General features: G+C 39.2%; 1 protein-coding gene across 1 annotated transcript in view; it reads right to left on the bottom strand.

Annotated features, from left to right (window-relative positions):
- The window catches only part of cdkal1 (CDK5 regulatory subunit associated protein 1-like 1), a 244967-nt gene that overhangs the window by 60239 nt on the left and 156883 nt on the right, over positions 1–27845 (bottom strand). Inside the window, exon 11 of the mRNA XM_031751788.2 lies at positions 7322–7502. Within this exon, the coding sequence (XP_031607648.1) occupies positions 7322–7502 (181 nt within the window). The remainder of the gene's footprint in view (positions 1–7321; positions 7503–27845) is intronic.

Here is a 27845-nt window from a genome sequence, read left to right as displayed (position 1 = left end):
TTTTTTAGTTAAATTTTTTATGTGGTTTGTTGTTTTTTTCTCCCTCCCCCACACACAAAAAACTTCAAGCGAGCTCCAAGTTAACTAAAATGCATCACTAAAGATGAAAGTTCTGTGTTCGGGCCTGGTGGATAACAGAGAATTTCATTTTACAGCTGGTTGCAAGCCCGTACTGACCATTTGTCAATTCTGCCCATCGATGGTGCCTTGGTGCATCCCAGAATGCAAAGCATACCTGGCTACAGAAAGACATTTAGCTAACACTTGCAGCATGCACCTGGTAGCTGGGCCAGATTGCGTTCACACCATAAACAAACTGCTCTGGAGTTTGTTTGTGAACTGGACCTAGACCACTTCCTCCAGTGCAGCTATATTGGTCTGCACCCGAGTGCAATTATCATGTTCATATTTTTACAAACAAACCACACCAAATGGAAACGAACCAGAGTCTGATTTAAACAAACCAAACATCACACTTTAGTTTGTTTAAAAGTGACATCTGTCCAAATATTCATTCTGGCCTCACCTAAACATGATCCCATGACATCTTTAATGTTATGAAGTTGTCCAAACGCTCTGCATAACATGTATGATTTTTTTCTCTGTACACAGATATGTGTGTGTGCATCTGCGTGTGTTTGGGTGCATGTTCGAAGTTAATTTTGCATGCTGTCGAGGTTGTGTTAGTGACAACCCAGCAATGCAAAGCCAATGCGTGAGAGTGTGGACCTGTCAGCCGGGTGATGATGAACAATGGTTGTTATCATGACATCCATCTGTTGTCGTCCCCAGAGACGGATGCTTCATAAAACCAGAAGTGACATTACATGAACGTAGCCAAATTCCAACGCAGGAGCAGTGGCGACACAGGTAAACAATATAAAAGCTATCATAAAAAATACAATTATCTTATCTAATAAACGAGTAGCAGCACAAAGCTCATAAAGAGTTGATCTGATCAAGCTATGATTTTGTGATCATTAATGACACCACCTGAAAAGATTCAATATTAAGACCAGGAAACAACTGCTAGTTTCACCAACTTAAAACATAAAACTAATAACGGGATTCTAAATGGTTTATTGCTGAGTGACTGATTTTATATGCATGTTTTTGTGTGCATGTTACCAGCTCTGTACATGAGAAGCAGAAGCTGTTTTTAATGAGTATTTTGTGTATACACTGCAATTCAGTGAGGCCCTGCACGTAGTTTGGCAATTCACAAAAAATGTCGATTGCATGACTCTGTGACGCAAGGCAGTAGAATTGTGTGTAATTGCACGTGTGTGTCTATGAAACCCATACTGGTATTACTCCACTATGCCAAAATGATTGTGTGTTGTGGGGCAAGATAACAATGATCTTGCCAATACTTAAATTGCTTCTGGTCACCAATATGCGCCCACTTGTCTTTCCCTAATGGCAAACAGATGTTAATGATATAGAGCTCGAGCGTCATTATATCTATAGTCAAAGAACCTGAGGCATCAACTGCAGAGTTGTGCCTGTGAAGGATTTACACCTCCTAAAGCATCAGAGTGGTCACAGTGGGGTTTATGACCTTCCTCTCTCACAGAGGTCACTAAACTAACATTTTCTTACCCACTATCTCAGTTAAGCAATGTGTATAAAAAAATATTTCTTTCTTTTTTTCATCATTCATCCATCCTCTTCCTCTCAGTCAAATCAGTGTTGTGCAAGCGCTGGAGTCTATCCCAGCTGTCATAAGGCAAAAGGCGGGGTCACCAGACAATCACAGGGCTAACACAGACATTCACATCTCAACACTCAGAAATGCACCAGCCAGTGGATTTGAGCCCAGGACTTTTGCTGTGAGGCTTTCCACACCACTGTCCCACCCAGATATATAATGCAAACTGCTAAAATGTAGCAAAGTCTATTTAGCAGCATGAGTCTCCTGTATCTGCTTATAAGAGAAATTGTGGACCATTTTCTCCTACAAAGCACTTTCAGTTCATCAACATTTCTGGCATGAAAAGGCCCCGTGAGGGACCCTTGAGCAAGGTGCTAATATAATTTTCAAATCCTTCTCTTCATGAATCCAGGCCTGTAAACTATGAGTGAATGGGTTAAATGCAGAGGACCCTGAGGGACCCTTGAGCAAAATCCATGATGTGTAAAACATGAGTGAATGGGTTAAATGCAGAGGACTACAAAAATCCCACGTGTGGGGACTATAAGGGATAAAAATTAAAAAATATATATAGTATTTGTTGCCTTTTCCCCTCTAAATTTGGGGTTGTGCAGAGCTAAGATCAAAGGAAAAAACGGGTCCATTTTGTCTCATCTGGGCACAGAACATTATCCAATGAGATTTGAGAACATTGCCCGAGATGTTCTTAATTCTTTTGATTTCCTTCATGGTGTCCTTAGATTTTATCAGCTCTTTCCGAATTGCACATTTTGTTCTTGGTGGTATCTTTGTAGCACAACTACTATTAGGGAGAGCAGCAACAGAGGTCTTGCCAGCCATTTTTTTAATAGATTGATAGATACAAAGTCTTTCGCAGCCTAGGAAATGCTGCAAAAGTGTATAATGCTTCTTCTAAAGTAACCAGATTTTGTACACCTTTGTTTTTACGGTGGAGCACATCTACAACCTGCATTTCTAATTGCATTCGCTTTAATGGAACACCTGGTTCCAAGTAGCTTTTGGGGAGTCATTACCACAGAGGCTCATATATTTCTCGAGCCCGGGCTGTAAAGTGATTACTCAGTGTGTTCAATAAGGCATGATAAGTATGGCTGTTGCTGTGTTATTTGTCTAGTCACATTATTGTTGTCTATAACTGTGATTTAGAAAAAGATCAAATCACATTTTGTGAGTAATCAATTATGATAGCTACATAATTCCAAAGGGTTTTCAAAAGTTTTCTTCAGAGTATATGCTTCAAGTGCACCAACATTTAAAGTGTTCTAATTAAGAATTTCTCCAAATTAAAAAAAATGATACTTTGTTCACCACAATCATCCTTCAACATCAAACAAAATTCCCTTCAGTAAAAAAACCTACTTTATTTTTCACACATTAGTATTTTTTTCCCTCCAGCTATAACAGCGCACTGATGACCTATACACAGAAAAAAAATCATTTGAATTAAAAAAGAAAAAAAAAAACGTATCATTAAAATGCAATGTCTTCTATTATTAGTGGGCTAGGAGCTCATTAATCAAATGTAGGCCTCCCTAGCCTAGACAGCAATTTAACCATTAACTCAACTTAATACCTGCTAGACTCCCTTTAACCAACTGTTATTATCTCCCCTGTTATGCATGTAGGAGCGTTTTGTCTCAAATACAGAGACGGAGGGGAAGCGTGAATTTGTCAGAGTGTGTGTCCAGGCATAGATAGATGATACAGAGGCTCAAAGATGGAGCTACTGGTGGCTGGCCAGCTGTTTTACTTTGACAGCTACTGCACTGGTGCCTCGTGGGTAATGGAGTTTTTAACCAATTACAACCAGGGGAAATTAAAAACACTGTCCCATTTGAGCCGCTAATCTCTTTCTCTATCACTTTTTTCTTCTCTTTGTCTCGCGCAGCTGCTCACTGGAAAACCCGGCCTTACCAGCAGACATCCAAACGCCTTGTACTTAGCAAGTTCATTTATCAAGGCTAGGTTCGAGTCACCTGGGGATGATTAGAGGGATCCAAGCTAATAATATTCACTTCCTTTTATTCTCAACACGAAAGCTTTCTCTCTCCATCCATGTGGTCTCCTGTTCTTTGTGTTTTCCTGCACTCTGATCTAAAGTGACCTTTTCTCTCATAAGTCATCTAATATAAGCAGGTCATAACATAACAAGGAGACAGACAGTAGCACTAACAAAAAGACAGGAGCCCAAACCAGAGGTTCTGCAATTTTCATTGAGGGTGTCCAAGATGGACAATATCAGAAATGCATGTATCAGACACAAATTCAGGCTGAGTGGTTTGGAGACAAAGACGGTTTGGACATGTGTAGAGGAGGGATAGTGGATATGTTGGAGATAGGATGTTGAATAAGGAGCTGCCAGGCAGGAGGAAAAGACAAAGACCACAGAGGATTCAAGGATGTAGTGAAGCTGTTTGTGCAGACGGCTGGTGTGACAGAGACGGATGCAAGGGATAGGGCAAAGACGGACATAGAAGATGCGCTGTGGTGACCCATTAGCAGTCATTGGTACAATATAGTAAATATGGTTTACTATATTTCCCTCAAAACCAAACTGTAACTATGAAAAACCTCATTACATACATTTACATCAATATCAGCGGCCACATTTAGGAGGCTGTGCAGAACCCCCAACATGCATCACGATGGACATGTCCCTTTATGTGTTTCTTCCTGTCTCATTATTTCCTCCATCCATCTCCTTTTCAGCGGTGCTTTCTATCTGCTCTCCTTTCCTACAAACTCTTCATCTAAGACCTCTGTTCCTAATCCATCTAGTTCTCCATCCATCCCTCCTGTGGCTATTGAACACAGTTGTATTCCATACAAACCATCTGGTGCACTTTATTAATGACCGACCCTACATGGCTTAGATGTCGTCTGTGTGGTGTGTGTGTTTGTGTTTGAAAACAGGTGCATGCTGACTGATGCAGTGATGTTGTGTGCAGCTTTAACCACTGAAGCAGGTGTACTGTATACAGAGCCACACGAGTATATATTTCTTGTCTCTCTGGCATCTTTTACCATTCTCTGTCACTTTTAAATTGTTCCTCAAAATTTACATTTTCTATCAAGTTTAACAACAAAAAAACAAAAACAAATGATTGCCATCTTATTCTCGGCACCTAAATATGGACTTTTGTTCATGTGAGGCAAGTCTGTTCTTTATCACAATGATTTTTTTCCAGTATACCCAGTGACTCAGTGCAACAGTATCAATTTGAGAACTATTTAAATCATGGGTGTTGCCTCACCAAGATACAGTAGCACAGTTAAAACGTCTGGATCCATGACGGTATCTGGGTGCAATACTGAGCAATGAACACGGCATGGGTGACTGCCAGGTCACAGGTTTTGGACCGACATATCACGGCATCCATTTAGGGCTACACAGTTTAATTTTTTATATCAATCGTGCTCGAAGATCAAAATATTTTTTAATTTTTTTAATTTTTAAAACGCAAAAGAAAAAAGCAAATCCAGCGCTCTCTGCATCACTGCCTGACTCCAGGTGCCTGCATGTGATGTTTCATCCTAATAACACTAGGATGAAAAACAGAAAGGCAACAGGTAACAGATCATCAAGACAAAATGCAAACATCTGGCATGGCAGGAGATGAAGTCCTGGATCCTTCTGTGTAACCATAACCAAGAACAAATCATGATACGTGTCCAATAAACACAGTGAGTAAACTACAGCTAATTGTTACCTACTGGACAAAACGTTATCACAAACTGCAGTATGAAGAATACACATCCATCAATCAGGCACGATGAAAGAATTGAAAGACTTGATATTTTGCTTCTTTAAATAAAATATATTCATATTGTAATTTATTTCACTTTATTCTAGTGACACTATGAATTTAAATAAGTAGGAACAATTTTATTTTGATGCAAAGATTTGCAGCATGAATATGGCATAACGAGCATGTTAACATAACAGTGTTATATTTAACTGACACTACAATAAAAATATTTCTGCTGCTAAAAATCAATTAAAAAAAACATGATAAATAATTGCAATAGTCCTTTTAGGCCATAATGGCGCAGCCCTACATTCAATCAGCTTCTTGCTTAGGTTAGCTTGTTTATTTCAGCAAAATGCCAAACCATGTTCTGTATGTATTAAAAGCAGAGCACTGCAGTTCAGTGAAGTCCAGTTTTTAGGATTTTACAGTGTCCTGGGTTATTTTGAAGCAGTTTTGTAAGCTCTTGTCATACAAAAAGATGCTGATTTGACAATTAAAGGTCTTCATACATGTCACATTTTACACTCAAAGAGCTGAATGAACTCTTGGACTGATTGAGTTATAATCCAAACACAGACAATAAAGGTCAGAGGAGAAGGAAAGAAGAGGGAGATAAAGAAGAATAGAAGCAGCAGTGTGGTTGTGTCTGGGGATTGATCCCTCTAGGAAGCACCCGGCTTCTCCTCAGAGGGCAAAGTGAGGAAGGCGAGAAAAGGGAAAAAGAGAATGACTTATGAAGACACTCCACTTGAAAGAGATGTGTCAACACTTTGATGGCACAGAGTATTGGAGTATAAATGCAAGAAAGAAGACAACCAGGTATAGAGTACAGCATATGTAAAAGGTCAAACTACAGAAAAAGGAGGTCAAAGACAATATTTCAGGTAGAAGTACAAACACAAGCAGCACATGTGCAATGGCAGCACTTCAGTAATGTGAGCTGTTGCATTTTGTTGCACGTTTTGTCCAATAACTTTAGAAACAGGATCATATTTTAGTAATAGTAAATAATATTCCATGAGTAAAGATTTTTGCAAGCAACTGCAATAATCTTGTGGTAAGTTTAGTTCCTTAAGGGAAAAAAAATCACAAGACGTACTATTGCTAAAGTGTAGTATGAAGAAAAAATGTGTATAATCGACGGTGTGATCATAAAGTTCAACTACAAAGCCGAGATTATAATACATATCAACGCTTTAGCTCATTATATAAGAATTTAGTTCCGCCAAACAGCAATCTAGCTGAGAAATCCATGAGCGAAAAGGTCAAGAAAACGTTGGTGTGACTGAGTGTGATATGCTCAGTCTGCGTCGCTTCTCACTCCCTCCCTCACTCACACACCTTTGCAAACAATTAAGATTTTATTAGCTGTTAATTGTTTTATTTGGCAGCAGATGGGGAGATGTAGGAAGCTAGAGAAGCTATGTGTCGCAAGTTGGGTGGTTATACAAAGAACAATAACGTGTTCAGATGAGACTGTAACCACCGTTAGACAACATTTACTAATAACATGTAGATCTCCAGGGAAGTCGAGAGAAAAATGCTTCAGACAATTTCTTATTTAAGATTTTCAGCTAAACAATGTCTATAAAGGTCTATGGAGCGTATTAGCTTGATTTATTTTCCCTCGCAGCCAGTCCTCCATATAGCTCAGGATTAGTGATACTAAAATAATGCAAAATCTTCACAAGTATAGAAAAGTCTTTTACATTTTTAAGTAACAATAAGCTAAAGTTTGCTTCTTTAACTGGCATGTTTCTGTGTGTGTGAGTGCGTATTTGGCAAAAGTAAAGTCAGTTGTACTTACAATGTATCTATCAAAGAAGTCACATATCTAAAACAAAAACCTCTCAAATGAGCATCTGATCAAAAATCTGTCGGTGTCTGCACTCACCACATGTGCTGGTACTTGCTCCATCCTGGCGGCAGGTGTACCGGGTCGGGGGTAAAACTGGTTGATGAAAAGACTGGGAAATCGATAGGCTTTCACTAAGTCTATGGTTTCTTGAAAGTCTTCCTCGGTCTCTCCGGGAAAACCACAGATTATATCTGTAGCAATAGTTACACCAGGGACTCTATAAGAGAAAGAAAGACAGAGACACTTAGGTGGGATTTTTAAGTTTTTGCTATATCCTAGAACATCATTTTAAAAACAAATATTGTATAAAAAAGGCATTCATCTCTATTTTTTATTGCTCTGAAATGGAAACTAATCCCTCTCAAATAATGGATGTCTGTCCAGCTTCTTTTTTGTTACACTACACAATTTCAGCTGATTGGGTAAAGACAAAAGTAACACAAAAGGTGCTGCACTAGCTTTATTGACAAAATTGTATCGTGCAACCAAGAGTTACAGGACACTACTTTAGATGAAAACCATGTCATAGAACATCAAGTTATCAACGTTTACCTTTTAAAAATCCACAGCAAAAGATCCACTTTTGCTATGAAACCAATCTACAGCACTTTAGGACCACTGGTGCATATTATACATCTTGTGGAACTACTTTTACTTTGGTTACACACACAAAAAAATCACAATACAACCACTGACAGCCAACTACTACCTAATTTATTACATAAGATTCTGCTGGAGTTTGGAAATCACAGACATTTGTCCACTGCTGCTGTGCACCTTTGAACTATCAGGCACCGCAGCATGAAAGGAGGATAGTGCCTTTCCCCGTGGACTCAGGAGGATTCAGCCAATCAAAACCTAATTAGCAACCTCTGCTGCCGATCATTAGTATTTGATTATTGACCGGCTGGCTCATTGGATTAATCGTGGCCAGTAGAATGTTGTGGGAATAAATGCAACGATTTCTTCCACGTATTTTGTTTGTATTGACAGCTGTTGGGTAGCTTGAAAAGGACTCCATAGGGGAAAAAAGTGCATACCTAGAGGACATACTTGACATTCCCATTGAGACTGACAGTATGTGTTACCACAAATTTCTGTGATAATACCTAATCCCAAAGGCATTTAGGCATTTATTACTATTATTTATCATTATTTCTCCCAATTAACAGCCAATTACCCCAAAAGCCCGAAGTAGCAGAAGAGAATTCTTCTAAAGACAAAGCATTTTACGAGTACAGGAATCTAAATTATTTTTGGGGAAACTGGCCTTCCAATAGAATCTTCTGTAAAAAATTCAGACTGGAAAAGGTTTTAAACAGAACAGAAAATAAAATTTATATTTAAATAAGCCAAACCATTGACTACAAGCTTCCTATCAAAGTACAACAAGGCATACGATGGAATCAGAGGGGTGCAGGAGCATCCTCATGTAACAGCACCCTGTCACAAGAATGTCAAAGACAACTCAGGAGACCATTACACGCAGCCTTCTTGACCATTTATGCCTTCAATCCGTTTTCTTTCCCCACTCTCTTTCCTTCTTACAAAGGTTTCCAGATGTGCTACACACACAGAAAAGACAACTATAAGGAGTATTTGATCACTGGATGAAAATCCATGAAAAGCACAACATATTTGGACAAAAATCAAAATGCACAAAGGCATGTGCACAGGGCAGAAGACAGCTCAACATAGAAATTAAGAGTGGAAGAGACACTTTCTCTGCAATCGACAATGTAATGCATCTTTAATTACATTAACTTCCTGCATCTGCAACCCCAAGATAACCTCTGACCTATTGATGACTTCCAATTGGCTGCTGGTCATTAATATTAAATCACGGCTTGCGGGCACAGGCATCCTTGACCTCTCAGATCTGCCCGACAACTATCATATGGAGAAGCGGAGCTGCGTTTAAAACACAGTGCAAGGAATGGTCAAACGGCTGAATAAATGTATAATTCCCGATCGTTCATTAAAACCGATTCCTTGGATCTTCTGAAACCGCAGTTCTCCTGAGTATTTCAAATAACTAACCTCCTACAACAATCAGTCAGGTAAAGTGTCCTGAAAATGAGAATATATATTTCATTTTCTGATGATGAGGCTCCCAACTGTGTCAGTGTGGCCTACGAGCCACATTTAAGAAACCCTGTGCGTCACATGAGATTTAATCACACACACAAAATGAAAAGCTCATCTATTCTAAGGATAAAAGAAGTACTGAATAAAATAATTTACTGGTATTTAAAGCTCTTGCTCATGTAGTCCCCTGAGCTGTTTTATTAACGCAGTGGAAGGGAAGGTAAATAAAATTATCACTATGAACAAACAAGCACTTTTTCTTATTCCTCTGGCCTAAATACAAAGACGTTTCTTGTATCTCCAGAGGGCACGTATATCTAATTTGCTATTGCCCTTGGGCAGTGGTGGCAGTGAGGAGTTAAAGGCAGGCACTAGGTGCTTTTCATTTTTGTAATACTACTAGAAACTCACAGATTGCTGCTATGAAAAAAATGCACAATTCAGGCCAGGGGTGCAAAATAACAGAAGAAAAATGGAACGCTGAGGGAAAGAGCAGGAACTAGTGCGAATCGACTTCTGTGGCTTTTTCTTTCGGTGAAGGAGAGGGTAAAAAAATATGCGTGCGCACATGTGTCATTTTGACACCTCTGCCTCCTCCAGATCTAAGGGTGACAGAGGTGTGATATGTGATACTAATGAACAAGAACCACACTGATACTGTCCTTGTTAAAATGAGAGAGGAGAAATGGATCTTGTTATTGTTCACCTTTCAAAAACAGAGAGTGTGAGAAACAAAGAACCAAAGATAGACCCAAAGAAAGAAAGAAGAAAAAAAAAGAAAAAGATGTAAAATTACATTTCAGCTCAACTCGCTTTCAATTAAAGCGGTGCAGAACAGAGCTATTTTTACAAACTTCAAATCCTGAAACACTGGTTTGTCTTTTTAACCTTGTGTTAACATTTGCCACAAAACACCGGGCATAATTTAAACAGCAGATGAGGCATGCATACGTCTTTGAATCCTTAATAAAGCCTGCAAGTTTTGTATCCTTCCACTGAATTTTTTTAAGCTCTATTTTACAGCTATACGCCTAGAAAACGCTTTCTGATATTTAGTAGCGCTCTAATGCTGTTCTTACAACTGTTGCTTGTGAGAATTTTGAGGACGCGCGCTTTAAAAATGCGTGTTTTTCAAACCAGTAGACAAACCAGCAAAGATTTACCCCCAAAAAACCCCCCAAAACGTGTGTGTGGAAAGGAGATAAACAGAAAGCAGAAAAGGATCTTTCAATAACTGAGGCGTTAAAAGTGTGTGAGTGATAAAAGTGTTAAATAAAGATTTTATATTTATTAAAGAAAAGCCCAAAGAGTGTCTTCTTTGCCACAAAACACAGACATAAAAATAAATGTATGTTAAGAATATATTGTGAAAGAAGCATCATCATCATCAAAGTCTAAATATGAAGCTCCATATGTCAAACTCAGCAGCATTTAAATAAAGCATAAACACCCCTACTGACAACTTACATTCATCTCATATATGAACCATAAACATATATTTAGGATCCATGAAAACCTGCATTTAATTTGGTCCCTATTTGATGAAGTCCGAGACCATGAGTGATGTGTTATAATGGAAAGCAAATGAATACCTTGTGAATATATTACGCATGTGAAGAGAAAAGAAAGAGCATGCAGCATACAGTCAATCGCTACTCTAATGACTAATGGTGAGACTTCAGCAGGTGCTTAAAAGGCGCTGCTGAAGAAAATCATGTGTCTTTGTGTCTGTGTGTTTTCCTCTCTGTCATTTCTGCTCCTGCTTCACTGAGGCAAATGGGCAACACCCCTAAAGACAGCAGCCTCCATTAGCTATTAGTTAAGTTTTAGTTAAGTTCTGCACAGGGGGACAGGGAACCATCACAAAGGCTAAACTCTACTATTAAAATCTCCAGCTAATCTCACAGCCAATCCCTAATCAGCCTGGGTGGGTTGAATTAAGCTTCAAAAATCTCACCATCAACTCTTTGTTTGCTAAAGACTTCACACGTTCAATACATGCGTGCATGAGTCCCCATAGACACAGAACGAGCCTCGTCATCGGATATTTAAAATATGTGTATGTTTGAACAACAGATGCCTGTGAACGTGGCCTGTGACAAAATGAAGGCACGACCACTGGGACGGGAAACAAACCGAAACGCAGCAAGCGACAAAATAAGTATACGGTATAAAAAGGTGGAGGAAAGAAGGATGAGATTGGAAGAAAGACAATCTGGGATGGTAAATATTTACCTATTCATGTGTGGGAAAGAGACCATGCCTGCCATCTGTGCTGCACTCTGTGTGTGTGTGTGTGTGTGTGTGTGTGTGTGTGTGTGTGTGTGTGTGTGTGTGTGTTCTCTGAAATGATAATGTTTGCCTCAGTGGGGCTCCTGTAGCGTAGGAGTCAGGAGGTGAAGAGAAAGAGATACGGCAATGAGAAGAGATGTAAATTAAGCGCTTTGACAGATTTTTTGTTAAACGCAAAAAACAAAGAAAAAAGTTTGGAAAAATCTCTTGAAGAAAACTTCAAGTCCTACATACAATCACATTAACATGTAACCTGACAGCTTAACTAAAAAGTGTAATTATGTGTGAGGAAGGGAGAGAGCAGCAGCTGTAGTGAGACTGAAAACAAATTCTCTTTGAGAATTATTGCGGGAAAATTTCAGGTCTGACATAAGCAGTGCTGATGTGAGGAAGAGCAGTGGGAACTGCACTATGGATTTCAAGCTTTAAGATCCATCTGTCCAGTCCAATACTCTAAAATAAATAATCATTCACGTTTTTTTTCTCCCCCTTTTTATCCCAGACAGTAGGGCACTTGAAAATTCTAGCTCTAAAAAATAGACCGGTAAATGCTTTAGACTCTCATCTATTGCATAATGTCACTGTCTCTACACATGATGAACTTCTAGAGCCCCCAAAACTATCACATCAACCTAAAGAACGCTAAAGGAAGCCTGAAGAATATTGGGAGCCCATTCTTTGATCAGATGACAACAGTTCAGCTAAGGTGGGCATGTTGGATAAAAACCTGAGCTGTGAATGTGACGATGTGGGGCTGCATGGGGACAAAAGGTGTCTTAAAGAAAGCAGCTTGAAATACTGTAGCTCACAGTATCAATATGGCTTAACATCCCTCTCCATCCTGAGGTGGTTTCTACTACTTTTTGCTTTACTAAATGTAAACTCTTGATATACGAGCTAATAACATGACTAAGTTGAAAAAACAAGTCATACGTTTGCAGGGATACACTCTCTTCTGTTGTGTCCTGAGATTCTTCTGCAAAAGAGACAGAAGGAATCTAAGAAAGAGGAAGGAATAAGGACACTTGTGAGGAGTGTAAGTAATCACTCACACACTTAAGTGTTTGATTTAGCTGTGGCAGCTGGAGGTAATAGCACTGTCATGTAGCAGCTCAATTTACAGGGAAAGACAAGGAGAAAGAGGCCTGCTTGGTTATCACTTACTTTCCTCACCCACTGCCACTATCGAGGATGAGCGAGAGGGGGCTGTGAGTACCAGCAGAAGACATGCCAGGTGACTGAACAGATAACACAAGAGCTACAGGCAGATCAAAGCTGCAAAAGGAGGGTTCACAGCTTCACCGTGGCACTAATATAAACTCTGATTACTGTTAGCAGACGTTAATGAGTGCACCGGCATGGAAGCAATGCTGTGAATTCTGCAGGTAAGACAAAAAGAAAATAACAATAACTTAATATTCTCACAATTTGCTATTAATTTAAAGATTGGAAGATGCGAAAGGTTTTAGAAAAAGAGGTTAGAGAAAACTGTGGTAAGATTAGTAGGGAAGTGACATAAGAGTGACTGGTTAACAGACAGAATGAGATGAGACAGGCCTGTATCGTTTACTTTTTTTTCCTCGAGTCCCTGATGCCTCCCAGTCTAACTTGTGGGTTAAAAAGTAGAAGATGGAGTAACTTTTCAAGTGTTTTTACGTATATTTGCAACAATTTATGCGACCATTTCTTTGGAAATAATGAAAAGAATTTATCCTGTTTATTTAATGCAGCATCTCACTATCTGAAATTTAAAAAAAGAAAACCTGATCTTGGATATCAGCACAAATTGGTTGTGCAAACATGCTGGCTCTGGTGGTCTCCTGAAAGAATAATAAAGTTATTTGTCTTTAACCCTGCGGTGCAAAATAACCTCTGTCTTTCTTTGCAGCAGGTCATTTATAAAGATCGAGGTGGCTGCCGTGGAATGAATGGCGAGCCTACTAAATAATGATCCCGCTGGAGTCATCTGTAAACTTTATCATTTAATGAAACAGTCTGAACACAGCAGAGCAGAACTGCAGTTCAATTTAACACACGCGCTTACACATGCTGGCACACACATACTTCATTAGCCTCGGAGAAGGGTAATGAGAACGCACGCGTACGCATTCCATTAGTCTCAGGGAGGAGTAATAAGAGCACACAGACACCACAAATCCATCCATTCACACACACACAAACAGTTATTTTAAACACGTCTCAGCACAGACACCCACACGCACATCTGAAGACTTTGAGGAGGGTAGCGGTGCAAAGGCATCCCACTCACGACTGGTTAGCCAGGTGTTAAATGGACTGACCCTTTGCACTTTATTTCATATTCATCCAGCCTTCATTGGCATAGCAGCAGCATGTAATTTACCATTCCACTCCACTCCACTCTCCTGACCTGACCCGCAGATATAGATAGCATCTTGGCATCAGATAAATGAACATAAAAGCCTCACCTGAAGCAAATGAAAGGTAGACACGTGTAGGCTTTGGTGCTCTCTTTACTCAGCAGTTCACCCAAAGCAAATTAGAAATATTCAACCTGACTTTTTTTCCCCTCACACAAGGGAAAATGAATGGATATGACAAAGAGTGCCATTTATAAAGTTAAACCGGCTTACTGAAATTTAACAGTGAAAACCAATAAAGTAGTTATGTATTGATAATACTCAGCCTTTTTATAGTAAAGACTGATTGTATGTTACTCACGCTGCAGATTTCTCTTGAGCTGGCAATGACACTTGATTTACTTATAAAAACACTGTGTGAAAGTACTGACCCGCCTCTATTTATTTATTTTTTGCTTCCAAGCAGCCAGACTTCCTTGTACTTTTTTTCTAAAGTGGTCTTGAGCAATGGCTCATAAGCCACTAACTGCTGACCTATAAATCATTCAAGCATTAAAAAAGAAACTAAGTCACGGAACGAACCAGTGTTGTGTCTACACAGAACAGACAACTTAGCAGTGAACTAAATCCTCCTCAGGCACTATTTTAACTTGCAGCCTGTCACAAAAACACAAAATTTTAAGATTACCAGGCATAAAATGCATATTTCTGCATGTTGTGTAATGTGTTCTTAAAAAAATTTAAGGAAACTGAACAAAAGAAGAAGTGGCCGGCCTAAAAGATATCAAAAGCTGATTTGGGGGGGGGGGGGGGCTTTCAAAGAAGAGCTTTGAATGTCCTTTAAGAAGTCTGGAGAACTATTCCTGAAGACTACTTAAACTTACCAGAAAGCTAAGAGAATTCAGGCTTTGTTGAGAATATAGGTGGTCATGCCACAGACTTTTTTTTTTGCATATATATTTGCTCATCTTTCAATAAGTCATTGCAATTATTCCTATATTTCCAGCAAAATATAAAGACTCGATGTCTAGACAGTCAGTTTTTAAGCTTCAGTATTTCTTTGTGTTAAAAAAACAAACATGAGACACTAAATGACTGTTGCAACTGCTTACTTTGACTTCTATATGGGTGCACAAAACAAGCAATCATTCAGTTATTTGTAATAATCTTTAATTTGAATAGAATAGAATAGAATTCAACTTTATTACCATTGCACATGTCACAAGTACAAGGCAATGAAATGCAGTTTATGGGCAAATTCAGTTCAAGTTAATACAATTCAACTTCATTTATATAGCACCAAATCACAGCAACAGCTGGCTAAAGGTGCTTAGAAGCACTACAGCTCATAAACAACATCCGTAGGGGTTTTCCTGAGTGAGAAAGAACCCGTCCTTCAAAATTAAGTTGTGCCTCTTTATCAGGTGAACTGTCCAGTAAAACCAGAGTTACAGAGATCGGAGTCCAGGCTAACTGATTGGTTTTCTGCCACTCAATTATTTTAACAGTGACACAAGGGGAAAAAAATGAATGTGATCATTTTGGCACGTCACATTAGAATTAATCTAGGGCACCATTGCACAATTCACTAGCAACATTGCAAAGAAGGCTGAGTAAAGCCTTGGAGGGCCTGGGTCTTTCTTAACATAACATAAAACATGACATTGCAGAATCCTCCCATGTGATCCTGGAGCGCATCTGTGAACCCCAGAGGTCACTCAGAGGTTCAGGTGCACCCTGGTACAGAAAGAGCATATGGCGCAGGATTGCCTCCTGATAAAGTGAAAGCTTGCAGGAAATCTAAGTCTGATTGTCATTCAGGGTTGCAGACATCTGAGCATTTCCCTGGAGTAAATCTTGCCTGACATTAAATCTGATTTAGGTGCTAGTAATTTCAGTTTCCACCATGGTAGCAGGCTGCAAGATCAGCATTTAAGCAGAGGATTAAGTGGAATCATTATTAGGGTCAAGGATTCTCATGTTAAATTTGATTTCACTTCATTTCTTGTAAGTTATTTATGTTTTTACCTAACATCAGAATGCCATTTTTGAAGTCAATGTAAATAACTGTATAAATAATACAATACAGAACTAGTTTATTTATGTCATTTACTTTGCTTTTAACTGTTCCTAATATTCCTTCAAAGGAAGTACATATGTAAATGTTTGATGGCCATAAAAAGTATATTAGCACTCCTAATTTGCTTTGGGGCTACATAACCGGCATGACGTCATATAAAACCTGAAGGACATAACAACTGTTAAAATAAAATGGGTATGGTGTGAGAGAACATAGTTTAAAGTTTAACTTATTAACTCTGGTAAACATTGCTGGATCATGAACAGTACAGCAGTGGAGGGAAATTTCCCGCCATGTTTGTCCAGCTGCTTTTTTTAATGGATTTATAGTGGTAAAAGCAAATCCTGATAGCGTTCAGGTTTCACCACTGCTTCACTTTTTCTGAAAGGTATTGATTCCACTTAAATCAAGCTTAGTGTGATATACTCAAACTGTAAGTTGAATAGATTTGCCTTATGCAACAAAGTCTGCTGCAACTTCATGGTTTGTTACAGTATTAGCTTAGGAATCGGTGTGCTGTCCTCACAACTCAGACTCATGCAATCTGCTGTACACGAGTAAAATAACGTAAGTCAATATTTTACTTCATGTTTTATGTTTCCTGTGGCCATTGCCATTTTCAATTAAAGCATCCACATTTTAATGTTTTCCAACTGCAGCGGTTTTAACCTTGAGACCGGGAGCTGCAGCTCAGCCTGGAGTGACTTAAAACTCCCCACAATTTATTCGATTACATTCAAGTTATTCGTTTTAACATCAGTGTTGTCAGAAGATGTGACTTTCTATTTTTCAGCTACATTAATGGTGATGAGTCGATTGTCTTATATTTTCAAACTGCCAGGAGTCAAGCAGAGGGTGGACTCTCGATGAGGAGGGACGGCGCCTTTCAGGGCGAGTTCCAGGCTGGAGGCATTTTAATATGTTCGACACAATTACTGGACACTTTAAAAGCTATTCTAACTTTAAACAGTTGTTTGCAGTGGTGTTTGCTTGTTGTTTCTGCAATAAAATGATTATGAATCCGAATGCTTCTCTATTTTAAATGTTTTGTTTACCTACGCCTGTATTTGACGTAGCTTTCCATTTACCTCGGAACTCAGAGGTCAGAACTCGAGAGTTAGCACGTTCCAGAAAAAGGCTCCAAAAAAACAGGATTTGTTTTGGTTCTTGGCCAAGTACAGCCATGCCGGTATCATTAGAAATACAGCTCAATACTTATTTTTTTGCATTTAAAAAAATAAAAATACTTGCCGAGTCATCTAATCAGGTTTTTGGAATTACTGACTTCCAGCTTATTCAGGAACGCACCATCAATGAAAAATCTATTAACCAATCACAACACATTGCTCTAGTTTGTTTCTGCCAGTGCTGTAGTGAGCTACTCCTAGCATATTCAAATGAGAGCCATTCACACCTTTGCCAGACAACCTGGTTCGCTATCCCTGGTCGTCATTCTTTCCCGTTCCTGACAATTTCTGGCATTTATGAATGTTTCCTTCACAGTCGGTGTCTACAGAGCTAAAAATTGTATTTTTGTTCTAGAGTTTAGAAACACAAGTAATGGACAAACAGCAGAAGTTGTACTGTCGTCACTGGTAAGCAATCTCAGGCTGGAGTACCTGTTGCCCAGCGATAACGTTTAACAAGAATAATACTCAGACATGCTCGACTCTCACACAAACAGATTCTAATACAACCCTGAGTGAAACTGTGTGGTTGAAAACAAGTTCTCAAAGGCAGGATGACTCAAACACTAAACAAGAGAAATCTGATATCTTAAAGAAACTGACAGGTGAGTCAGACGCTGAAATATGACTATGTTCCTGTATGTGCTTAGCAGTATCAGCTAAGCCGGAGTGAGCCCATGTGTGGAAGCGCATGGAAAGTTAACACTTCACTGCTTGGTTTACTTGGCATTTTTAGTGTGTGTTGTTCAGAGTTTGTTTGCATGTCCACATTTTACTGCCGTGCTACTTTGCTCCCACTCACTCAGTGCTACGGTGTTAGCATTCCAAAGGTAGGTTTACGGGTCTGTCAGAACAAGACATAAAGTCAAAGTGTTTAAACCTGCCCTGCATGGCCAGACTGTAGGGGCAACTGAAAAGCTGGCATGTGAAGAAGATGTAACATGAATTCATGTGGATAAAGTCTATCTGGGAGGGCATTATTAGGAGCTCAAACTGTTGTTTGTTAGGGGCTCAAAAGCGTTTGCGGTTTAAAAATCATTTCTAATGTTCTTCCCTGCCCAAAAAGTTCCAGTTTTTTGACTCTGTTTCTTCATATCAGCTATAAATTTTTAGCATCTGACTCCTGGTACGGTGAGACATGTCTTAGGGATTTTGATAGCCCATACCTGGCTCCAAAGCTAATAATTTGTGTGTGCTTTTGCGTATTTTAAAAAGCCAAACTGAATTTGTGACTGTAAAATGATATATTAAAGCAAATCAAAGGGATGTTTTAAAATCAGAGGACGAACAATTACTGGTTTGTTCTCTTGTGTTCCTTGTATCTTCAGATAAACTCAATCCCATACATTCCCAGATTATAGTTGGCAGGGCTCGCAAAATCGCCAGCCCGACGTCCCGGAGCTAGCGATTTTTCCAGTCGGGCTACCAAAATCTATCTCAGCCCTGCCCGTCAGGCTATCATAGGAAGGAAAATATATATCAATGCTTTGCATTCTTTTGCAAATGTAGCTGAGTAATTATGCCATTGGCATCGATGAGCCACTGTCAATATGTGACATATTGAAATTGCGTTTGAACTTGCGCTTGTTTTTTGCTTTCACTTTGCGATCGCGCAAACTGTGTATAGGGAGCAGCAGAGGGTGACCGATTAATTGCGCACCAATTCCTGACATCGTCTTATCACTCATTAGCTTACTATTCAAATGTGACAAGTGAAATCGCCCGCAGCAAGCTTAAACATGTGATAGAGGTAAATTGCGCAGAGAATCGCTGACCGTTATGTGTGCGTGTGTAAAGACAGATGAATTTACGCAGGTATTTTAGTTCTGCAGAGTGAAATAAGACAGGTCAGGGTGAAGAAGGGGCAGCCAAATAAAAGCCTACCACAAAACGGAAAAGTTATGACAAATCAGACTATGAGGCAAAAAGAAAGCGTAGCTTTTTGGTTTCATGGACAAAAAAATTTCTGTGGCTGGAATAAGTTAAATAACATAATGTTCTCAGACTATCTGAGTCGACAAGCGCCTTTGTTACTGGGACCAGTAATTTTAAGAAGACCCCATCAGAACCCATGACAAATGCAAGAAATGCATTATTGCTCAGTCTGCAGTATTTTTGGAACAAACACCAATTGCAAAAACATACATGGACAAGAAAAAGCTGTTTCTGTGGCAAAGAGTGAACTACCATTGCAAAGACTGCTAAAGCCAAACTTAAAAAACAAATCGATCTTGGTTCCCTTACCTCTACCCGTGACTTCAGTGGAAATTTCAGATTCAGGATCTGACACAGACTGATGTTCTACACAGTTCTTACAAATTCACAGAAATTTCTTTTCAGTTTTAACCAAGTATTTGAGTTGATGGTTGTAATTTTTATACAATTGTTGTAATTTGTTTTTAACAATTTTTTGATTGATGTTTTGTTTCCTTTACAATATTTACATTTGTATATTATACATTAAAGTAATTTTAAAGGAAAAACATCAATCAAAAAAGTTTCTTTTTATTCAGGCTACTTAAATTTATTTTGGGCCCAAAAACAGAAGGGCTACCAGGGATTTTGAAATATGAGCCCTGGTTGGTATATTGTGAAATTCAATTCAATTTTATTTATATAGTGCCTCGATAGTCGTCTCAAGGCACTTTATATTGTAAGGTTACAATAATACAAACAAAACCCCAACAATCATATGACCCCTATGAGCAAGCACTTTGGCAACAGTGGGAAGGAAAACTCCCTTTAACAGGAAGAAACTTGACAGAACCAGGCTCAGGGAGGGGCGGGGCCATCTGCCGTGACCGGTTGGGGTGAGAGAAGAAAGACAGGATAAAAGACATGCTGTGGAAGAGAGACAGAGATTAATGATTCAATGCAGAGAGGTCTATTAACACATAGTGAGTGAGAAAGGTGACTGAAGAAGAAATACTCAATGCATCTTGGGAATCCACCAGCAGCCTACACCTATTGCAGCAAAAACTAAGGGAGGATTCAGGGTCACCTGATCCAGCCCTAACTATATGCTTTAGCAAAAAGAAAAGTTTTAAGGCTAATCTTAAAAGCAGAGATAGTGTGCTGAATCCAAACTGGGAGCTGGTTCCACAGAAGAACGGCCTGAAAACTGAACTCAGGAAGCATATGTACTTTCCCATGCTAGTGTTAAATACAATGTGTTTGAGGAAAAAGAAAAACAAGTAACCCTATTTGATTTAAGCAAATCCATAAATTGTTTACCAAGTCAGCTAACTGTGGTAACTCAAACATAACTTCAGTCCTTCTGAGAAAGATAACCTTGAACCTTATGAGCTCAGCCCACATCAAAGCATTTCATTGTTAAAAATGACAATGATAAACTAGAGTTACTGGGTAAAGCAGCAAACAAGTGGCCAGTCAATATTATCCTTAAATAGCTTGAAACTTTTCAAGACGACAAGCTGATAATGAACAAAATGACTAATATCTCCTTTACAAAAAAATGTTAAAACCAGTTTTTAGTAATTAAATGAGTGAAAAGTAAAAGTATCCCTTTTAGAAAATCTCATTCATCCAAATAATTTTTATTCTTCAGATTACTCTTTACATAAATTTATAGATGTGGGTTTAAAAAATAGTAACAAAATTAACTGTGACTGTTGCATTTGGAGATTATTTCATATTAAATATTGAAGTTCAGTGTTGCAGTTAATCAAAAAGTGGACAGGAGATTTAACTCTGGCATGTTAAACAAGTTGCATCATTACCTTTGAGTCTCTGAAGAGGGACGCATGAAACAGGGATCACTGCAAATATATTCTTGTAAAATTATTAACTTACCCTAATACGCTGTAACATTCAGATATGTATGTAGCACACTAATACAGACCCATTGATTGCTGTAAACATGACAAACATATGTAAAGTAATAGTGCCTTCATCTTCTCTGGTTGGTATTTTTAGCTGAGAAGAAACAAACATGAACATTGCTCTGTGTGCACACTGCTGAGAAAAGACGTGCTATGATGTTTCCATTTTGTACTGATCATTGTGTAGAAATGTGATTAAAAGCCCGAAACACTGGAAGCTACTCTATTCACTGTTTAAAAGGAAAACAACATGTATCCTTTTATGCATCTTACACTGATGCATAAACACACTCCTTCCTTCAGTTCTGCTGTTACAGTAAAATACAGCATTATTAAGGAGCAGGAATATGTAGGACTTTGCTGTCAACACTTATAGTGAGGACTGAGTATTGTTCAGATATTATCCACCCTCTCATTCTAAATAAAGAAATCCTCCTACCGGCAACGATCATGCAAATATTGGGGGTGAATAAGGCTTGCTTTCTGGTTTTAAATCTAGTGTAACTTATAGTAAATTGACTACCACAAAACTTAGTAATGCAAGTTTGTGTTTCATTGTTTGATGGAGCTGACGAGCTACACTCATCAACGCAGACAAACACCAGCTGATTACAACATGTTGGCAATCTGCCTGCATTTATAAGTTAGATGAACTGAAAAACTTCGCTAGTCTCTTTGAGAGTGGCAGCAGTCAGTCCGAGTTAGACCGAGACAGGTTCTCTCCCAAAGAGGCGACCAAAAAACAAAAAAGTTCAGTGCAATCACTCACCAACCACAGTTTTTTCAGCCTCAGTCACACTAGAGAAAAAACTGGCAGAAAACCTCCACACAACCAGGAAAAACTGGTGCTGAGTGAGGGACTGCACTTGCTAATCTTTAGGGGGGGTCTGGGACTGACTGCCGTTACTGCGCGATGACATCTTGTGCATTTACTGAGCTCAACAGCAGTTTGAGAGTTAATAAAGATGTGAAAATAATTCAGCTCAGTAACGTGTTTTACAGCATCATGGACTGTAAAGCATATTACTGAGCATGCAAGGCGCATGCAAGGCGCATGCCGTGAATGGCGACCGGGTTAAGGTTGACCTTTTCACTCAGAAGTGCAACTGCTCCTCTCTATCGGCCCGTCACGGCTGTTGCACAATCACTTCCAAAGCATGCAAACATTTCTTCAGAGAAATCCTCATAGCAAGACTTTCTAACTGTGGGACATGAGACAGCAGCCCTATTGCACAACTCCCATCCTGTTGCATAGATTTACACCTTTATTAACACACTGACAGCTTGGGTAAATAGCACTTTGCTTTCTTCTACACATCATACACCTGTTACACACAAATTTCAGAGGAAGAGTTTCGAGTAAAGCAACTCTCTGGATAAATCCTAAGCTCCACCTGAGTCTCAGTTGTCACAACTGCACAGTCCCCAGCAACTTCTAACAGAAAATTTCACGGTTATATCAAAAACACTGAGTCCTCTTCAACCTCCTCTCATTTATATGGACTGCCACTCTCAGAGAGCAAGTATAAAGCCTGCATCTACACTGTGTTATTCTTTAGGTACATTACTGACACCCTCACTTTTGAGCTGCAAATTTGCACTACTTTTAGTAGAATCCTGGTCCTTAATGAAATGAACTAGCTGCATCTGGGTGTTTCTAAATGTATAAATTTACCCTGTTTAGATCCAGTCCAGTGTGGCCGAGAGAGCCGTGTCTGATGTGTGGATTTTACACGGTCCGCTAGTGGCGAGCCTGCCGCTGGCTCCACTACAGCACCACGCATCTGATGTAGACGGCAACGGATTTGCAACAGATTTGAGATTTATCACAGTTAATCGTGGGATTATCACAAACAGACTGCACATGAATGCCAATTTGACCTCATTCAATTACAAATTGATACAAGCCTGGCTCAGTTTTACTGCACTTATATCCTTCTTTTATCACCGTCTCGATGTACGAAAATTGGTTTGAAGATGCGAACTGACTACAAGTGGTCTGAGACCCAGTCCACATCTTACAATCAACCCTTTCAAAAGGCAAAGAGATCAAAAGCTGATGACACACATTCACAATAATTTATTGTCATGCTACAGTTTCCAGCCCCTGTTCTCCTTATTGTAACCGTAGCCTAAGGGAATAAATGTACCCAAACCACAAAAATAAAACTACTCCCAAAATGTAACTACCAGATCTTCTCACTGTGGGGATCAAAGGTGTCGGTTTTTCCTTTTATTTGTCACCTGTATCTTTTGTGCATGAAGTTTGTGGTTTAAGTGGAGGAAATGAGGTTTAATCCAGAGGAAGTATCAATAAGACTCTAATGTTTTAGGAATTTGCGAGAGTCATTATCCACAAGGTGCGTCTTACTCTAGACACACACACACAAACAGACACACACACACACACACACACACACATAGAGGATATCGTGGTGTGAAGCTAATGAGTTGTCTCTGCTTGTTTCCTGTTGTTTAAACTAAGGCAATTCACAACACTAGACTTACTGACACACACAGCCAGGTATGTTGGCAGGACTACCTGCTACCTCTTTCACTCCTTCCTGGATTAAATTACTTCTATACACAAGCTAACAGGCAACATAAACAGTATTAACAGGTGGATAAACAGACACAGTCGCAATAACAGTTCCTTGTTGTTACTCAACCCTCTCTATTCTGCAAGTTTAAATGTATTATATATAATGAATGAACTTTATGACATGTCTACGAGTTAAATCTATGTGATAATAATCATTAAATCTCTATTACTTCTGTTTCTAGTGACGTACTTGATGATTGTAAGTTTAAAATTTACTAAAGACTTGTGGAAATACACAGATGTAAAATCTTGCACAACAGAGTGGAAGCGCTGCCTGATGAGTTTAAAAGCACTCGAGCGTGTGTGAGAGTCCATGTGATGACTAAACCAGGTTGTTTGTTCTGCATATTCTTTCTGCGGTTAAATACGGGTTTTCAATCATGTACTGAGAGTCAAAGTACACAGATATCTGGCTCTCTCCTTTCCCTCCAGCTGATGATTCAGCTGGAGGGAAAGGAGAGGAGAAAGGAGGCGTAACATGTTGACAACTCGCGCCAGTGTGGCAGGTTGGAGCGGCAAACCCGTCTAGCCCACTGCTCTCTTCCCGCTTCTCTTTCCCTCCCTTCTTACTATTCCCTAAACAAGTCTCATCTGTTTTTTCTGCTTTCTGCTTCTATTTTTTGTTGTTGTTTCTCTCTAATTCCTTCAGGGATCTCCTGCACCTCCCGCCTTCCAGTGAAACATTAGCCCAGGCTGATACCTTAAACCCTTGTGGGAGTGCTTGTGCGTTAACTACTGAAGGTATCTTCAACAACAAACAGAGCAAGAGGCTGTCTCCAGAATGCACACACAAACACACACTGTGTAGTCACGCTACTGATGCATGTGTCCTGCTGTAACCCAAGGAGCTTTGACATAACTATCTCGCCTCGTGACTAATAGAGATGACTAACACACACACAGAGACAGACACGCATACGGGACACACAAGCGTCTTGGAGCCGTTTGTTTGCAAAGAAACAGTCGCTGCACTCAAGATACGGACACACAAAGTTTATCAGGAGTCATAGCGTCACTCTGGCGTCACATTCCAGCACATTACTAACAGGAAAAAACTGCTGAGCAATAAAATTGATTGTTTTAGTAAAGCATTGACTGAAAACAGGGTCTACTAGAACTTTCCCAGGATCAAGTCTCTAACCAGCTCACATTACTGTTACATTCTCAACTCATTTATTGTCCTGTGAAGTCATAAAAGAGTTTCAGTGCTCTTAATTCTATTAAAAAGGAAAAGATCACATTGGAAGAAAAAGAACAGATTGATGTAGGGCTGTGCAATATGACCAAAATCTCATATCCCGATATTAAGACATCTATCGTCCGATAACGATATAAATCACAAAAATGTAACATTTTCTGTAAATTCTGTGAATCTCGGGCAGCTCGACTCCAGCTGGGCGTCGCGTACCTCGAGTCGACTGTTTTAACTGATGCATGAAACGTTCCTTTTTTAGATACAAGTTGTAACGGCCGCCGTTTTCTTTGTGAGTATTTATTACACGGCGTGCTGCGGGGAAAAGCCTGTTCTAACGTTTGAGTCTAGGGTTTATTTTTTAGCACCTGGCGGCTCTTTTTTGCTTCTCATCCGTAAATACTCTGCATCTTTCACGTGATTCAGTTTATTTTGAAAAGTCTCAACAGGATCTTGAGCTTTACTGTGAAAGGTTTATGTGGAAAATAAACAAGCGGACACGAGGTGGTTTTACCGTCGTTGTTGCTAACGACAACGCATAAAAACAAGCGCTTGTCCGTCTGTAGCGTGGTTATATTAAATATAAGAGAGAGAGAGAAATTAATATAGCCACTACAGTGACCATCAAAATAATGAAAAAATATTGCCGTAAACAGTTTATTTTGCGACACCACGAAACAAACGATAGCGTAAAATGAAACGATAGACGTTTTTATATCGTCATCCGATATATATCGTTATATCGAACAGCCCTAGATTGATGTATTTTATAAGAATGAATACCGAAAGTTGGCTGGTTGTTGGTTCTTGTCATAAGCCAGCACAAAAAGCCTTACAGATATTTCCTAGCCCAGACTATGAGTATACAGGTGTCGTTTGTGTTATAAGATTAATCAAGTTGTGTTTGTCTACAACTGTCAGATGAAGATCAGACCTGGAAATTCCAAAGAGCTTCCAAATCTTTCCTTGCAGCTGTCTGCTATATTAGTTTCACTTACATTACTGGTGTCAAATCCTGTTTATACTGAAGGGCCGACTGGTGTCACTGAATCAACTGTTACACATAAGAGAAAATTACTTCTTATCTACTGAAGTGCCGCATATAAGAAGCAGATTTGAACAAATAATTTTATGAATACAAGATATGCATTTCACTCCTGTGAATCAGCAGGATGATTCAACCAGCCGGGCTTTTAAAAAAGTCCTCTTTGATTTCTAGATAGTACTAGGGTCATGACAGGTTTAGTGACTGTCAGCTTGCTCTTTTTGTACATCTGTAAATTCAGCCTCATGCAGCCATGAGTATGTGTTGCATTTAAAGAAAAACAAAGTAAATGGGTTTGGAATTGGCTCTGTTATGCTAAATGACGTTCAGGTCAGTAAAGATTATAGTCACAGCAGCATGTGAGGTGAACGCAGCTCATGTAAAAAATTCATCACATCTCAGGGAGTTAAATTAGTGAAGCAATGAGTGAAGCAGGTCAGACCAAACGCTTAAAAGGTGCTTAAATGGGACTGATAGGTTTCCATAGATCATGTTGTAGGTCAAGGGTCGTTGAATCAGTCCGCTGCTGACCTATCCAAATCCCTATTCTTTTGGGAAATTTTATCGGAAAATTACACAAAAAAATTACCTCATTTTGAACATTTTGTGCTGTCGTTTTGCTCTTCTTTCAGCTACACAGCTTTGAAACAAATAAATAATATAGTTTACTTTAATGTGAACAATTTTGGCAAAACAGACATGCAAATTGGAAGAAGGACCTGCATGCCCTTATACTGAAAGGGTTTTAAGAGGTCAGGAACACACAACCTCCAGGGAAACCAGCCTATCAACCTAGAAGGAAACCCCAGAAGGTCTGAGTGCCACTCGATGCCCAGTTGTACTCAATCATTCATCTCTGTTTAGTAGAGTGATATTTACGCCGTCCGCCTCTCTTTTCTGCTCAAACCAACTAGCCTTAAATTTCAACGTGAAGAGTTTTTTTTCTTTGCACACATATAAATCTAATAACTAATCCCCTACTCACAGGGGCATAACCATTCTATTCCTGGCCCTTTCTTTGGTCCCAGTGGTTAAAGCACACTTAATCCTTGAGACTAGTTCAGGGAAAAATCAACCAGATACTTTAACAAACTATGAAACAACTGTAGAAAATCCTCTGACCACATCCACTCATTCTGTAAAGGCTTAATTCCACCATAACAGGATTTACTCCATACAGCATTACATAAAGACTACACTGAGTTATGTGATTTTAATTGATGGAAGCAGAGAGAAAAGAGCAGAAAAAAATAAGGTCTGTACTGGGAAGGGAGAACAAATTTTAATGAAACAATCATTCCACTGATTGTTAGAATTATTCATGGCAGAACACAATTAAGTTAAAACCACCAAAAATTATCTCCAATGTTATTCAAAGGAGAATACACGGAATTATTCTTTTCTCCACAGATTTGGATAAATTTAGTGGAAAGTTGTACCATTTGGAGGGTAAGTTAGGCTGAATATTAAAGTTGGAATAGAGAAAGCGCAGTGAAAGAACCGTGTTTTCACCCTGGAGGTCAACACTGTTCAGCTGTAGCCAGAGCTCCCACATGAACTTAATGCATTGTGCGAACAGTAAGCACAGTGTGAACCAAATGGTCCATTATGAGAGAATATTCTTAAAAGGTAATTGATTTTATTTAGCAAATGAGTACTGCCTTTGCCATTTTCTTGGTCCAGTCATAATCTCTTATATAATGCTAACGCAGGATCAACAGGGGTTGCAGTTCCTCCTGCTTTTTAAAGACATTTCTAAATTTCATAGCCAGTTTTGAACTGTAATGATGAGCCTGGGTGCTGAATAATTAATTTCTGATCTTGACTTGACTGTTTCCCTTTTCAGCCAAATTTATTGGGCTTTTGGAACCAATTTTGCTCACTTTAATGGCA

This window comes from Oreochromis aureus, linkage group 11, assembly GCF_013358895.1.
Source record: "Oreochromis aureus strain Israel breed Guangdong linkage group 11, ZZ_aureus, whole genome shotgun sequence".
NCBI classification, from domain to species: domain Eukaryota; kingdom Metazoa; phylum Chordata; class Actinopteri; order Cichliformes; family Cichlidae; genus Oreochromis; species Oreochromis aureus.
Note: the sequence above shows the minus strand (reverse complement) of the source record. Positions and strands in the feature narration are given on the sequence as shown.